Raw genomic sequence first — 17,411 nt, 5'->3', positions numbered from 1 at the left:
AAATTAGGTGCATGCTTTAGAATTTATAACAAGTGCGCGCAAACAAGCAAACACATTTTCGTGGGCTTCCTTTCTTGCTTTTTTTTTCTTTTTTCGAATGTCGACGCTGAACAAATTCGGTCAACTATAGGGTCTTATATCTGTCCAGCGTTGGCGAACGGAGAAATAATACGCTTGCACTAGAATTGTTTGTCGCACTGAGCTGACGCGTTTCTCACGAATGACTTTTACGACTGTTTGAGTGTTTCCCACATAACATGAGATTACCAGATAGCCGCTACAAAACGCACGAATAATATAGTACTGAAAACAAAAAACCGCATAACAGGCTCAAATTCACGTCTCTCATCACCAACTGCAAAAGAAACAAACGGGAAAACTTGTTTTTCAGTATACAGTGAAACGAAAAAAAAAAGACAAAAGGACATTCGCATTATTGATTCAGCAGAGGGCAAGTAACTCTCGTTGACTCATATCTCTCCGTAACTGATGAAAAAATAAGAGACGTGTAAACGGTTTAATTCCGACCAATGTCTAAAAGATGTTTCTAGCTGAAAGATCAAACGATGACGTTGATGAACAACTGCGATTTGGAGCTCATCATCTTGCACCAGGGACAGTGTCGCAATAAGTGAACAAAGTTATCTTATTTCAGCTATGCGCTGTGTGTAGTGTAGTTCTACTTATACCCGACATGGGCGGTACTATATCCATAAAACCAACTCCCTAAATAACTTCTTATTTCTCGTTTTCTAGCTTTTTTTTTCTGCTTTCAAATACGTCACTAAGAGAAAGCGTAGCCCACCTATGATACACGCGAGCAAATTCGAGCATCTTGAGCGATGTAAGTTCGATACAAAGGTACACCGGGCATTCGTTAACTCCTCTCCTCGTTTGGCAAATGACAGGCAAATAGTTGGCGTATTTCCAATCACCGACAGCTCGCGCGACCGTCGTCAACACAAGCTAACCGCTGCCACTGCGGTCGCCTATCTTTCCGCGCTCCGCAGCAATGTGCTATACACCAAGCCCCCATTCCCTCGCCCTCTCTCTCCCTGCATCTCTCCCCCTCTCCACCAACGCCACTTCAGCTGCAGCCGCGTCCATAAAGAGCGCGCGGCCACCCCGACCGCCACCTCCCGGCTTCGAGTGGCGGTGGTTCGGTAGGAGGAGGCAACTGTCGCCACGCTCCACGGAGCCGAACGCCCCGCCGATGGCCGCTCTCCCTCTCTCTCTTTCTCTCTCTCTCCCGACACTCCACCGGTGCGGCACGGCCGAAAACACCGAAAGGGAACACGCGTCGTCGCCGTCGCGTACGGACTACCACAAACGACGCTCGTTTGGTCGCATTTGCATGAAAATCAGACACGCAGCCGGCGCTTCCCCCCCCCCCCTTCTCAGCAACCTCTCCCGCGCCTCGCTTTGCTCCCTCTCTTCTGTTGACCGCCTCATTCGGGTTGGCGTGCGTCGCCGCATAGCGTACTACCGCATTTGCGCGTGCAAGCGCCGCTCTCGTGTAAGAACCGCACCCTCTCCCCACGTTTGAGATGAAAAATTTGATTGGATCTTCAAAACATGCTGTTTTATGTCAGTTGGCAAGAACATTCCCGTTAGGTGGCGTGCAAAGAGATTCACGATCCGCGTAATTCTTATTTTGCTTATTTATGCATGAAAAACTGTTTACATTTTAGCGCGACAGTGCTTAGAGTGCCGCGTCCAGCGTCGACTGTCGTTACAGCAGAAATCATTTCGGACCACGCATACCCAACCACGTAGGCCCTTTACGTAGAGCAAATAAGTTACTGAACTAATTGAATTTTTCAAGGTAAAATGCGTCAGAAACATCATAAAGTACGACTGGCGCACTACCTGCAGACGTGATAGCGTCGGACTGTAATATGAATATACGAGAAAACATAATTCTGTTACGTGGAAACTCAAAAAAGAAACACATGCCCCTTTCCCAGCGTTTCTACCATACATAGAGCGGCCATGGCCTCCGCCGACGCGCAAATCTCAAAAGCCATAAAGCGGTGCGCCCGGTTCCTTACAACACTTCCAGATGGCGCTTGTGATCCTCCAAGTGTTCGCGATCCTCCAAGTGTTTGCTCCCATTGCAGAAGTTTTGTGTAGCTTCGCTTCTAGGTGGCTGGAATATAACTGTGCCTCCCTCATCTACACCGCGTTTTGCAGCGCAGTAGCACAGGTGCCCTTGGCCGACAAGACGCTTCTTGGCTTTCATAATGCGCTTCGATCCCATGACAAAGGTGCAAATGCCACACACTCTCGCAGTGCACGTATTTACATACCCAGCTTTAGCCACGCTTTCCCACCCACGCACTCATGAAAACTACATAATCATCATCATCATCACCACCACCACCATATTTTATGTCCACTGCAGGACGAAGGCAGTGCTGTCCCTGCGACATCCATTACCCCTGTCCTGCGCCACCCCATTCCAAGCTTCACTCTAAATAAGAAAGTTCTGGCCTTGCACCAGTACAAAAATAAAAAGAAGTGTAAAATAAGCTCACACAACGTTGTTATCTTCGTGCAGCTGTTAACTAAATCCTAAAACACTATCTTCTGCGCGGCCATTTGCAGCATAGCGATTAGGTGTTTCAGACAAGACGGCGGGACGAGACCCACGTGACAGTGACCCACGCGACCGTGGTTTACACTGTCCTTCGAGATCGGCGCACTTTACTCGGGAGGAACACGTGTATGCAGACGAGCCAAACCGCAGGATGGAAGGCAAAGAAAGCGCGCTTGAATAAAGGAACGATGTGCTTGAAGACGCAAAATCGTCGCAGGGAGAATGTTTAGTTGTACCGTTGGTTCTTTCATTGCTCGATTCTATGGAGAACAAAGGTGGTCTCCGGTACAATATTGCAGCGGTAGTAGGGATGGATGTGTGTAAGCCGATTTAGTACGAATAATAACCACATACACGTGATATTGTGCATTTCGCTTGTGTATGCAATGCTTCGTACTTGGTACACGTTATCGCCCTGGTGGAATATGTGCCGTGATTGTGATTCGGTGTTCGTATCGTCTCTTGTTGAAATAAACTTCTTCTAAACACATAAACATTTCTGTGGACGCAGTAAAAAAAGTTACTGTATAACATTTCGCACACAATATGTCAGTATACATGCTATATTGGACGTTTATTGCTTCGTATACGAACGGATTTCGACAGACACACCTCAAAAGCGAATTCCTCAGATGCTGTACGAAATGACTACTTAGTATCAGTACAAAGGACATAAGTACACCTTCAACTGAACATGTATTGCGTATGTATGGGTAAGTTTTTATAGACCATTCTCATCAGACGTCCGTTTAGAAATCCAGCGCAAGCGACCATAGATAAAACCACGACTTCATGCAAAATTCCTTCAGACTGTATTCGAACTCAACAGGCGGTGTAAAAGAAATCAAAATTCATTTTTGTAACGGGCAGCTATAGCAGCAGCCACTCCTGCCGCCTCCACCACGTCCTGGAAAGTTCGTGAGGGCAAGCTATAACAAAGCTCCGACATAAAGGCGTGGGTCTTACACAGGTGAATGCGGTACATTAATGCTTCCTCCGCGTGCATAGGTATACGTCGCCGCATATCCGGGGCCGCGTGGAGAGTGAAACAGGGCACACGGAACGTGGCTTTTGGCTGAAAACGCAGTAGGCGGAAAAGCCCGGAATTGTTTTCCTCGAATCCCTGAGGCTCGCTCGCGCGGACCACTGCAAGCGCCTACAACGGTTGCTGGCATTTGCCAGTGCGCCCCGAGGGCCAACCGCAATACAATACGTTACACGCCGTGGACGCTGCACCGTTGTTTAGCAGACGGTATCGGCCGGCGAAATTTCTAGTTCGTGGAAACGGGAGCGAAAGATTTGGGTCGCGCGGCCCCGTCTGGAACGAGTTCCTCCATTCGGTTGCCGAAGAAAAAAAAAACGAAATCTCCTGCTTTCGGCATCTTACACGATAATGTGACGACGGAATACCATGCTCGGCGACAGTTCTATGCTGCCTGTCTGGCGGAAGAAAGAAGAAGGCGCTCGTTTTTCGTTTCAAAGCGAAGCTTCGTTTGCCTCATCGCCGTAAAATTAGCGTGCTTACTGCTTCAGCCTAGCCGATTATACGACAGCTTGGGGCAGTGGTTATGTGCCACTGGCTTTGTGTCGATGGGTAGGTTAGCCTATCGCTGGGTGGTGATTGCTATCTTGCAAGATTGCCGCTCCGAGTATACGTTGAAGACCAGCTTATAGGATACAGCGTCAATCGAGACGGCTGTGGGCGGCAGATGTATAACGCAAGCGCCGACGCCATCTCCCAACACAAACTCACTTTCGTCGTCACGTCGTGGCTGTCATTCCTTTGTCGTCTAGGAATAGTATACTTGGTATAGTCGCCCTTCGTCGTTCTGTCGTCATCATTCACGATCGTCTTCATTTCTTCGACATCTTTTAACGCGACAGCGTTAAGGAGCTCGTGTCGCAGAAAAGCCGGTGTCGTCGGTGTCGGCGGCGTTGGCCGTGAGCGATAAATCCCGGCAGACACTTCATGAATAAAAAACTACTTGCAAGATGGTCTGGGTGGAAATCGAACCAGGGTCTCCGGAGTGTGAGACGGAGACGCTACCACTCAGCCACGAGTTCGATGCTTCAAAGCGCTACAAAAGCGCCTCTAGTGAATGCGGTGTTGCCTTAGAAATGAGCCGTAGAAAGTTATACTGCGGTGTATATCAGTAATTATGAGCGTGTAACTTACAGAAGTCGCAGTTGCACGAGTAGCTAAGTGCGTTTCCGCTACATTTCTTCTGCGCTTTCCGCACACGCAGAGCCATCTTGCGGCAAACACAGAAGACCCCCTCCTCTCAATGTATTGTTCGTCACATGCCGTCTTTGTCAGTTCGACGTCGTCTCGCCAATATCATTCTCGTCGTATAACGTAATTATCGAATTCGTGTGATCCCACAGTCGTCACTTAGTCGTATTCGTGCAGTCATCGGCACGCCGTCAACGAGGTCGTCATTCGGCCGTGGTCATGCCGTGGTCCTCGCGCCTTCATGGCATACATCATTGTCATCGTTCTGTCGTGTCAATATGTGGTCGTTGCTCACTCCGTTATTGTCACTCAGCCGTCGCCATTCCGTCATGGTCACGCCGTGGTCCTCAGGTCTTTGTGGCAACATTGTTCCGACGTCACTCCCGTCCTCATCCTATCGTCATCGTTCCGTCGTCGCCAATCTGTCTTCGATCGTCACAAACTCCGTAGTCGTCACGCAGCTTTCGTCATTTCGTCGCCCTGATTAAATTGTAGTCATTCCATTGTTGTTACTCCTTCGTCATTCTTTCATCTCATGGCGTCGTGACGTATAATCATGCAGTGGCTGGCGTGCCCTCCTCGTCGTGCAGAGGTCACTGCGTAGTCGTCGTGCCGCGTCTGTCAGGCCGTCGTATATAGTTCCATCGTGATACTTCCGTCGTCATTATAACGTTACCGCAAATAACCACAACCAATTACGAGAGGCAAGAAGTAAAGAAGCCAACAACGACAACAACAACAAAAATGATAGAGTTTTAGATGCCAAAACCATGATATTATTGCAAGGCACGTCGTAGTGAGGTGCTCCGGATTAATTTTGACTACCAGGGGTCCTGTAACGGGCACCCATATCTAAGTAAACGGGCGTTTGTCCCATTTTCGCGCCCATAGATACGCACAGCCACCGCTGTAGGGATCGAACCGGCTACCTCGACCTCTGAAGCACGAAGCCACATGGCATATTTGGCACATGAAACCCCAGAGTTTAAATATTTATTTTGATACAGGCAGGCACGTGCAATGTGTCCTTATCACGCTCTACTCAGTGGTAACCTTCGTCACATACACGCCCATGTACAACGAGGCCGTACGTGACGCGCCAAGCAAACAGCGCCACCACGCGCCAGCCTTCCCGTGCGCACACCGCACATCCTCCTGTATACACAGCATACACGCCATCGAAAAAAAAAAAAAAGCATTATCGCCGAAACGAACGTTCCGTCCACACACGACGCAAGGAGGTTTCACCGTTCATTCATCACCGGCCCCCGTCGTTGGGCTGTCAACGATGCAAATGCGATCTTGCCGCGGTGGCGTTTTTTTTTTCTTCATACAGCGTCTCGCTGTGCTTTCCATGTGGGGTCGTTGCTTCAGTCCGCACTCCGGTGTGGCCGTAACAAGAGTCTCGTGAATTACCGGGCAGATAGCCGCTATCGCTGACCATTGCCTCTCGACTTGGGAACAGCGTTACCCGTCCGGCATAATTGTACGCTGCGTGTGTACTACGAGACTTGACAGATGCCCGCTGGCATGCAACGCGGCTGCGAATATAGTTCGGGACCACGCACGCGGGATTCATTTATTATATGCCCCCGCGGAAACGACCATGCATTGCTCCGCAGTCTGTGTAGTATATGTATACTACACGAGGGTTTCCCGTGTTCGTCCGTGCGAAGAGTGAATCTTGTTGGCGATCTCGCGTCGGCTTGAAATCGGACTTCTGTCGACTCGCGTTGTGCAAGAGCGAACGGATGATGGTATAGTGCGTTGGGCGCCTCACGAAAACAGCGTGCGCGATTTAAGGAGCGATGTTCCGGAGACACGTCTGAGACAAATGGAAGGCGGTGAAAAATGTTAAACCAGGAAAGTGCGATGACCACTATTGTTCAGGACTACGAAAAAAATATTAAAAAGAAAGTTTTGATTAGGTGAGTGAACGTATGCTACGGGTATAAGCATGAAGAGCGTTACTAATATTTCCTTTTTTTACTTTTTTGCTCTAGCGTGTACCATTATATACAGACTGCTGTCAGGATGTTTGGTGGAGTTTTGAGTAAATGAATGACCATTTTAATGGCTGCACGGCATGTCTATAGTTGCATAGCATAGCCTGCAAGAGTGACAGTTTGCATTAATCATATCAAGTGAGAACACTCACAGCAAGGAGACTGTAGCTAACGTTGTTCCAGCTAACTTTAGATGTCCCAGATAACGTTAGACGAGCTGTTCAATGAAAAAAAAAAAAAGATTGAACATACACGTTGCGGGACACAATTACAAGACATACGGCGCGCTCTGGGAACGGAAAAACCATAGGTGTTGTAATTGTATCTTGCACCATGGCTTTTAAATATTTTCTGTTTCGTTGAACAACTTGCATTACCTTAACTGAGGACCCTATATATCGAAGTACAGCCAACAGTACTATAAAGCGAGGCTTGGAGATTAGCCTGGAGTCATTGTTTCGACAAGATGACTTTGTCTGCATCAGGCCCCTATATAGTTAGTTATTCATTCATTGACTCTCCTCAAACGATCGCGAAAACTCGCATGTAGCGCATTTCAATTCAATTCATCTTATTTGCGCCAAATTCATTTTTATTCACGTGAACAATACGCCATACAAACATGAACGAACTGTTGGGTCCTATAACCAAAGGCTAGTGGTGAATCCAATGCAAAAATACACATGAGACTTCGATCCTTACATACTATACACGTACAATACAATGCAAACCAACGAAATGCAATGAATCCAATGCAAAAATACACATAGCTGGACACAAGAAGAATAACTGATTGATTGAAAACATATTTTATCGACCACATACTGAAAGGTCGTTGATGCGAAAAAGAAAGGAAATAAAAGCATATCAAGAATAGGATTTTCTTCATACAGATGCGAAAAATAAAAAAAAGGAAATAGTGTGCGACGTATCGAAGATGCATTTCAGCAGTTTAGGTAGCATCCCGACAAATTACATACAGTATTCACAGGCAATATTAATGTATTTCACGGATGGGAAAACTTAAATAAATAAGTTGTTGCAAGATTACATCGACCACAGTCGAATATCTAAGCATTTGGTTAGACAAAAAAAAAAAAGTAGTTACCTCGGGAGAAGCAGTCGCTCAGTTCATTTTGTATAGAACTTTGTACATCACTTCAATGTAGTCTTAACTCTTTATCGGCTTAACTGTTTGCAAATAATCTAAATGCGTGGAAGCAATACAAATGATGATTAGCTTTCAGAGGAAGCTTTAACTTGGGTGCTCCTATCCAAATACATGTAAAAGGAGAATTCATTTTTCTCGGCAACCACTGCACCAAATTTGACGCGGTTTGTTGCATTTAAAAGAAAAACTTAAAATCTAGTGACTGTTGGTTTCGAATTTTTGGTTCTGGGTTGTCAATATTTTATTGAAAATTGGCGAAAAACGCAAATTTTCAGAAAGCTATCAAGTTCACAACTCTGTAACTCAGCAATGAAAAATGATATCACCCTTCTGGGAACTGCATCTAATAGTAAATCTAAAACGGACAAAATTGATATTTTACACATGAATCTCGAAAAACTTGGTAATATGAAAATAAAGCTTTTGCAGACCTCTTGTGCACAACGTAATGCATTAACTTAACTTATAAATTGACATATAGAATTTGTCCGCTTTGAATGATCTAATGGATGCTGTTTACAGAACCACGACATCTGTTCTTGATGCAGAGCATTAATTTGCAAACTTTGTGCTACTATATTTTTTCACTTTCGAATTTTCTAAAATCTTTTTTTTAACACACTCAGGCTATAAATCGAAATTCCGCTTCCAACAGTCACTAGAATTTAACTTTCTCTCTCACATTCAACAAATTTCCTTAAAATCGGTCCAGGAGTTATCTCAGAAAAACGTTTCTGCGTTTTACATGTACTTGAATGGGCCACATCGGAGTTGGGCCCGAGCTAAAGTTTCCTCTTAACGCATGAGTGAAATTTTACCTGAAAGTGGTCAATAACGTGCAATCAGGCTATTTTGGTAAGCTAGACTGCACTTAAATGTGCTAGACAGAGAGTGAAAGATTACCGCTGCGGCGACAGTGGGTAGAATCCAACTACGCGCGCATGCACAGTCAAAGACTCTCAGCTTTAAACCGGAGGAAAATTAAATGTTCTCTAATGTTTCTGTCACAATAAGGATATCTAGGTTAAAACAGGGACGTTAATCAGGGGTTATCTCAGGCTGGCTACGTTGTACTGGGGAGAGGGAAGATGGGTAGAAAACATAAGAAAAATAAACGAGCACGAAAGAAGGAAATGTCTAAGACTGTCAACGTGAGCAACTGTAAGATACAGGCTGCCAAAATGTCGCGCAGTCGCACACAGTCCCACTGTGTCACACACATACAGCGTCACATAGTGCGCTGTATGTGTCACTTTGGCAATAACCTAAACGTACAGGTGAATGGATTTTTTTTTTATCTCACAATACGGCTTCATCGGCTTTACACACAGAAACTATAGTGGTATAGTCTATAGGCCAGTGCTACAAGTCAGGGAATAAGAAGCGATCATTTCGAATTAACGGCGCAGAATATTATTTTCTCTTTAAGTCTGACAACTTATTTCAAAAGTCGACAAAATGGACTGTGTGAAATTAGGGGCCGTACCCGTTTTATATCGCAGTGAGATAAACACTTTTCTAGTGAGGCTGCCGTTCAGTTAGGTGATCGAGAACTGATCCTTATAGCTTTTTTTTTGTGTCTCGAAGCCCTAGATTCGTCAGTTATACTCCTCACCCATGACAACCAGGCGTACTAGACGCCACCACCCATATTTTCCTACAGCAATATTATCTTCTTCACCTCGCCCTGCCCGCGAACAATAGTGGATTAGAATCAACTGTGTAAAGCATAGCACCAAGCCCTGTAGCTATAACAAACGTATTTTCTTGCAGTGTACTGTTCAAGTGTATTTTGTAACAACCTCCCTGCTGGGACTTTGCGTACGCAGTTTTTTAACTAACTAACTAACTAACTAACTAACTAACTAACTAACTAACTAACTAACTAACTAACTAACTAACTAACTAACTAACTAACTAACTAACTAACTAACTAAATAAATAAATAAATAAATAAATAAATAAATAGGCGTCGCACTGCGTTTACAAATAGTTCGGCAGGAGAGGTTGTAGTCTATAGACATCGACTAGAGTCGAATATCTAAGCATTCGGTGACACACACACACAAAATAAAGTTGCTTCGCACTCTAAAAAAAGTTTGCACCCTTTGGGGTGTATATCTGCCACACAGCAATAATCGTCATCTGCCTTGATGCGTTTCCTTTCTTTACCGCTGCGAACCCGGTACTTTCCAGTAACGAACGGCATACGCGTTATCAGCATGACATAGCATTCCCGAAAGGAAAGTGGCGGGCGCGACGTTTCCATGAAAGAAAACGCGTCAAGGCAGATGACGATTATTGTTGTGTGGCAGATATACACCCCAAAGGGTGCAAACTTTTTTCAGAGTGCGCGAGAAGCAGTCGCTCAGTTCAGTGTGTATAGAACTTTGTACAACACTTAATTGCATTTGAACTTTGTACAACACTTAATTGTATTTGAACTTTGTACAACACTTGATTGTATTTGCACTTTGTACAACACTTGATTGTATTTGACCCGCCGTGGTTGCTCAGTGGCTATGGTGTTGGGCTGCTGAGCGCGAGGTCGCGGGATCGAATCCCGGCCACGGCGGCCGCATTTCGACGGGGGCGAAATGCGAAAACACCCGTGTGCTTAGATTTAGGTGCACGTTAAAGAACCCCAGGTGGTCAAAATTTCCGGAGTCCTCCACTACGGCGTGCCTCATAATCAGAAAGTGGTTTCGGCACGTAAAACCCCAAATATTATTATTATTATTGATTGTATTTGAACTTTGTACAACACTTAATTGCATTTGAACTTTGTACAACGCTTAATTGCATTTGAACTTTGTACAACACTTAATTGCACTTGAACTTTGTACAACACTTAATTGGAAAGCGTCGTATACGCGCTTTCCACGCTCAAACTTTTCAAGAAATCGCAAAAAAAGAAGGCGCGCTGCCAATTGGTACGAAAAAAAGAAGAAAAAGCAAACGTCGGAGGTATAGCCGTTCCCACGTTGAGCGCCAGCTCCGCGGTCAAACGCGTGCTACGAAAAACCGTGGCGTGATTCCGCCGAATCACAAAGCGCCGCGTGCGTTCCCATATAAGGGCGATATACACCGGGCGCCCGAAAGAGGCTGGCGCAGGATTTATGAAGCGCCGGCGAGATAGCGAGCATCAAGATTGCAGGGTCTCTCTCTTTCGCGTGCGCCAGAAACGAAGACGGAGGTAAAAGGAAGCGCGCGACAATAAAGAAAAGTTCAAATGACGTACAAGACGGGATACGCTTGACTCGCACACGGACTCAAACAGAAAGAAAGAAAGAAAGAAAGAAAGAAAGAAAAGAGAAAGAAAGAAAGAAGGAAGGAAAGGAAGAAAAGAAAGAAAAGAAAGAAAGAAAGAAAGGAAAGAAGGAAAGAAAGAAAGAAAGAAAGAAAGAAAGAAAGAAAGAAAGAAAGAAAGAAAGAAAGGAAAGCGTCACGCATAGAGGCAAGTCGTATAGGCGTCGACGTTACGAGAGAAAGAAAGCCAAGCATAGAGTTTGTCGTCGTTACATAGAAGCTTCCCGCAACAGCCGTTCACGATGACGAATGATCCGTTGAAGCGCGCAGATCTCCGTTTGGAGCTGCGGCCGCATGCGAGACGAGTTGTTTCACGCGAACGCCGCTGCACACATGCACGGCTCGCGTGTATGGGTCGGGTCCGGCGAGACCGACGTATCACCTTTTCAATCTTCTTCTCTTTTTCTTTTTTTTTTACTTCTTCCCGTTGTTTCCTTTATCTTTCGTCGCCGCCGTGCAGCCCTCGTCCGCAGCGTATTATATAGCCCGTGCACGCGCGCTTTCCAAATGGTGATATCGGTCGCACTGATAACTTTCCGTTTAGGCTATACGTCACGTACCAACGTCGTGATGCATCGGTGAAAGATGGCGTTTTCTTGCGCTTGCGCCTGAGGCTCGACAGGGGAAAACCATGGTAATAGAAAAGGAAATATAAATATCGAGTAAAATGAAAGAGAGAGAAAGGGGGAAAATTGTAGTGCAGAGAGTGTTCGCGTGAGCGCTTGATTCTCGTTGTTATACCTCTCACGCGATCATCATTCGTTTATTTTTTTCTTTATTTCTTTCTTTCTTTCTTTTCCTTTCGCTTTCCGGGTACGCGGGCATTGTGTGTGTATATATAATTGGCGCGAAGAAACGTGAAGGTGCGATTACAGAGTATCCTGAACTGTCTCGCATGTGGGGTCTAGCTTTGAGATCCAGTATATACCACGGCGCAATGTTTCGGCGCCGCGTCGCTGTGCATATACACGCAGGCATCCGCGAATGGCGTGCTCTCGGGATATGAGGAAGCGCCGATGCAGGCTCTCCCCCCCCCCCCAACACGGATCTCGATCACAACGCCGAGTTTGAGAAAAGTGTTTACCTGCGGAATTGGTGCACCGCTACTTCGCGTATAGTTAATGTAATGCAGGAAAAGAAAAAAGAAAAGCTGCACGTAATGTGTGTGGTAGAACGCTTAACGCCATGTAAAAGGACACACATAGAATATAGAGCTTAACATAAAGGATCAGGTTAGGTAAAGTTTAATTTGAACACTCATAGAAACACGCGCACCAATAGAAACACTGTAGCGCTGTCGTCACGGAGGAATAAACGACAACCATTCCACTCTGTGAAGATACAATGACAGCGAAAGCTGACGACAGTCTCAGCTCTCAAACGAAAAGCAAAGTGCTTTCCCTGCCATTCCGTCTTCACAGAGTGCAATGGCCTTTTTTTTTTTGCGTTGCGAGTCTGGCGTCGTTGCTCGTTCGGAGGTGCCCGGGCTCGCGATGCTTTCGTTCAGCATCGCGGGAACGTTCTTCGTCGGTGGTCGTTCCGCGCCGGCGCCGTTTACATTCTCGTTGCTGTTCCCTCCGGCGCTCCTCGTACGCATGTTGTTCTTCGGGTGTACGAGCTATACATGTCCACCCCATCGATAACGCAGCTGTTTTTAGCGCCGATACCTATTCTGCTTATATACTGCGATAACCTTGACGTGACACTATTGTTGACGGCGAGCGTTCTAATCTGTTCCGCATTTTGACACCTGCGCCGCCGCATTGCACCCGTATGGGCTTGTTACAAATCACTAAGTCTGTTTTTGTTGTCGGACGCCGAAAAAACTACGTTCTTACCCTTGTGCCTGGGACATCCTTGGGTCCCACGTGTGACAAGGGTAGTTCAAGGGCGCGTTACAGTTCCCGAGCCCACAGAGGTATGTGCCATTGATCTTGGACCTTTTCTGTACTATCACGAGGATCGGCCCACATGGTGATTTATTTCTGTTGACGGACGCGGAAAAAACTACGGAAGGTTAGTCGTACGCAGCTTTCGCTGTAATAATAACCTATGTATATGGGCTATACATACGACCCTACACGGCAGCTGGCAACATGAAAGTTAACTGCAAGGAACGCAAAATGATATTGATGCGTGTCGGCACTAGACAGGAAAGGTGGAGTAATAAGCGTTAGTGACGGGCGCACAGCGCATTACATTGCCAGACAGCAGAGAGAAATATGATGTTGTAATCAACACAATGTGAACCTGATATGGAGGCGTTCATGTATATATATACACTGCTATACACCTACAAAGAGTCCAAGCGTTGCAGTGCTTAAATTCGTTGTTAGACCGGGAGAGGCGTAGCGATGATTCTCAGAGATAAAGAGCTGATTATTATAGTTAGTACAAGAGGAGGGAAGGACCGAACAAATTACAACAGCGCGGCTTAAGTGAAAGTGTCACGTCAAGGAGGAAGGTTCGGTGACTGATGACGACGACGACATCAGTGAATACGATAATGACAACGGAAGCGATGACCACACGGAAACGACAACACGGTATGACGTCAGTGACGACGGTGGCGACGTATAAGACGTCGAGACAGACGCAGCAACAGTTATCTGGCAACTGTAATCGCTATTGCTGCTCTTGTTGTTTCCCGCTAAATATGATACGCATACAAACGAGTTGGGATCGGTCGCCTAGAAAACGACGTGCAAAGACGCTATCTTCCCGCTAACTAATGTGTATATTACCAGCACAGTCGACCCTCGCTTTAACGAAACACCATTTTACTAATTTTCGACGTAGCGAAGTGCTTTCAATTTCCCGACATACATTCATATGGCTAATGCGTTGGAAACTTCTAAGCGATATTGTGAATTCAATGTCTCGGCCGAATAAACCAACTTTCGAGGAAAAGTGCTGGCGATTAAATATAGGTACGCCGGGTTTCAGTTGAGGATGACGTATACGTCATTGACTGGCCAGTTAAGGGTTTGGTTTGCCCCCTCAGATGAAGGAACATAAGACACGTTCCACGGGCTCGCTTTGTACGCTAAGTGAATTCGAAAAGTGCGTACGCCAGGAAAAGTTTATTTTGTGTGCTCCTGAATAAAATAATGGTCCTTGCATGAGTGCTACAATTATGTGCTTCTGATTTTACAGTCACCGATTTACCGAATTTATTATGGATTCCTGTATCGGCCTATTAGATCGAGGCCTAACCGAATATACATGCGAAAAACGCTCGAAAAGTCAACAGGCAGAAGCAAGAATGGAGCCACAAGGGGGGGGGGGGGAGGAAAGGTGCATTACTCTCGTGGAAAATGTGCTTTATAACGCGAAACTTCCTGTATAAACGACACGTTTTCTTTTTTCAAAAAACAAACACGCTCTTGTCTCTATGAGCGTGACCCATGGGCTGCTATAGCAACAACAAATCACTGCCATCTGTCTTGTCTTATCTTGTGTCCCAGACAGTGTCGCGTACCCACTATGGGGGATTGGCCAAGAAGCAGGCGGTTTTCCGTAAGGTTAGAAGTATAGAGAAACTAGATTTCAATAGTGGAGCGTGGGACGATAGAACTGTAATTTAGACTTGCAATAAAAACATTGTTAAGAACTTTGATAAAATAATTTAACGTAAAGAAATGAAATAGAAACTATGGATAATTGTACAAATTTCAGCAAGGTATACTGTCTGCCCAGACCAAGAACAAGAAGAAGACGCAGAAGAAGTTGCCTCACATTGCGCCTTCGTGTACGCGTGTACAGTTCCGCCCGAGACCCTGGCATTTTGCGCGCGTTGTCTTCTGACGGGAACCACGGAAGGAGTGACAGGCCTGCGTCATGACCAGCCGGATCGTGACGTCATACCTTACGCAGAACAGCGAGGAGCAGGCCGCGGCGTATCCTAGCATCAGCCCGCAGCGCTTCCAAAAGGGGCTCGAGAACCAGGTTGTATACATCGGCCAATCATATAGCTCGCGACATTATACTGCTCTCCGAAATTAGCGTTCCCAAAATGGCTGGCGGCGAGCCCTACAGCTAATTTCCTTATTTTGCCTTGTGGTTAGGCCTCATTTGGCAATGTTGGCCTATATAAAGCACGTGTAATATGCGAGTCCTGCCGGCTAATTAAGAAGCTTCAGAAGCCTTATGCATAATGGGTTCGATAATTCGTAGCATTGTCATATTGTCATTGTCGCTGCCATATGATATTTGGATACATATCTCCGCCTCTGCGAGTTCTCGTTACCACATCCGTATTGGTACCAATACGGATGTGTTGGTACCAATACGGATCTGAGCCACAATAGCCAATAGCCCAATATTACCAATAGCCCAATAGTACCAATAGCCACTGAGCCACATCCGTATTGGTACCAATACGGATGTGGCTCAGTGGCTATGGAACCCGCATGCCACGCGGTCGCGGGCTCGACCCCATGCTGCGCGGCGATCAAATTTCCTGTGGGGCGGTGTGGAAAAACACTCCCGCGTCGTGGTTTTGAAAAGAATACGAGGCGGTCGACATTAGCCCGAGGCACTCCACTGTGGCCTGCCTCAGAAACCATTGTGCCAGTTTCGGAACGTTAAATTCTACAAATTTTAACTATAATCAGTAATTAGAAGTTAATATTTCTTCCTCTTGCATATATCAGCAACGCCAATTTTTCTCTCCAAACCACATCAATAATCCCGGTCCCTCGGCGTTAGGCCTTCCCGTTTTTTGGTCCATCGGCCGTCTTTATAGTTCCAATTGTCCAACGTCTTCTCAAGCGCCTTCTGTCACCTATGATTAATCGACCTGTAGATAAGTGTATCCTTGCATCAATTCTAGCGGCTCACTGTTAGTCACGAATTCGCGTTTTCTTGAATAGGCTGTTGAACATAACCTCTATCTTCTGCATATTAATGTTCAACCTTACTCTTTGTCGAGATTACTCTTTGTTGAGATATTCGCTGTTGATCCTCACTCCTAATCCTTTCCAGTCTAATAGCTTGGATATTCTACATGCAGTATATAGCATTGGATTGGATTGGATTTGAGACAACTTTATTTATGCCTGCAGTTGGGCGCTCGCGCGCCCCGACGGGGGCCTACGTCATCCTCGAAGTCGGCGTTACTCGGCGCGGGTCTCCGCTCGCCGTTGCCGGCTCGCTGGGTCCCTGCCTTTCGAGCGCCTCGAAGACCTGCTGGACGGCCCGGAGCTGATCGTCCCGGTCGTAGCTCTTCGCCGCTGCCTCGAGCCGCGGTGGGAGTGTTCTTGATTTTGCTTCTTCTGTATATTTAACGCAGTCACACAAGATGTGCGTGTAGTCTGCGGTCTCCCTCCGCCAGACTCTGCACATATCTGTCGGACATGTCTCGGGGTACACGCGATTCATCAGTCTCGGGCTCGGTAGCGATCCGGTCTGGAGCTGTCTCAGTATACTACCGCCTCCGCTCGACTCAGTCTCGGGTGCGGGGGTGGGAGAGTCCTGCGAGCCAGGCGGTAGGCCTTCGTGATTTCATTGTAATCCGTCATGCGGTTCTTGGTTCCGAACCACGTCGGACGGTGTGTCGCCGGGGCGCGGTTGGTTAGCGCTCGCGCCGCTGCGTGTGCCGTCTCATTGCGGTTCTCACTGCGTTCCGACGCGTCGCCCGCGTGCGCCAGGAACCACTTGAGTCGTACTTTTCATTCTTCTAGTTTTACCGCTCGCAGTACGCGCTCAGCCTGCCTGCAGATTTGACCTTTGGCGAAGTTTCGCACCGCCTGTCTTGAGTCACTCAGCACCGTGTGGCAGTCTGCGTCGGCGATGGCCAGGGCGATGGCTATCTGCACGTATGCTCCCTGTACGCCTTGATAACGCAATGCCTGCATGATTTCTGGTATCTCTACTAAATCTAAGGCATTTTCTTAAAGCGTAAGAGCCACATACAGAGAGGTTGCTTGTAATCCTCAGATATATCTATTACCCGATTGATGACATGGATGTGACCATTGTAGAATACCTGTTCCTGAAGACAGCCTATGTTCTGTGGGTTGACTGAAGTCAGCTTCTGGCCGGGTTCTGCTGGAAATTACCGTTGTTAGTACTTTGTACCACACTGAAAGA

The 17,411-nt window shown here is 46.5% G+C and overlaps 1 protein-coding gene across 2 annotated transcripts in view; it reads left to right on the top strand.

The window, feature by feature from the left end:
- The first annotated feature begins 15,046 nt into the window (after nt 1-15,046).
- Nucleotides 15,047-17,411, top strand: part of LOC139047337 (uncharacterized) — an 8,083-nt gene continuing 5,718 nt past the window's right edge. The window contains exons 1-2 of one of the 2 annotated variants that reach the window (XM_070521155.1): nt 15,047-15,266; nt 16,385-16,567. In XM_070521155.1, the coding sequence (XP_070377256.1) occupies nt 15,159-15,266; nt 16,385-16,567 (291 nt within the window). In that variant the 5' untranslated portion in view covers nt 15,047-15,158. The remainder of the gene's footprint in view (nt 15,267-16,384; nt 16,568-17,411) is intronic. The other variant, XM_070521156.1, reaches the window with a different exon arrangement.

Source organism: Dermacentor albipictus, chromosome 7 (assembly GCF_038994185.2).
Source record: "Dermacentor albipictus isolate Rhodes 1998 colony chromosome 7, USDA_Dalb.pri_finalv2, whole genome shotgun sequence".
In the NCBI taxonomy this organism is placed as follows: domain Eukaryota; kingdom Metazoa; phylum Arthropoda; class Arachnida; order Ixodida; family Ixodidae; genus Dermacentor; species Dermacentor albipictus.
The sequence above is the reverse complement of the archived record's forward strand: the minus strand, read 5'-3'. Positions and strand labels throughout refer to the sequence as shown.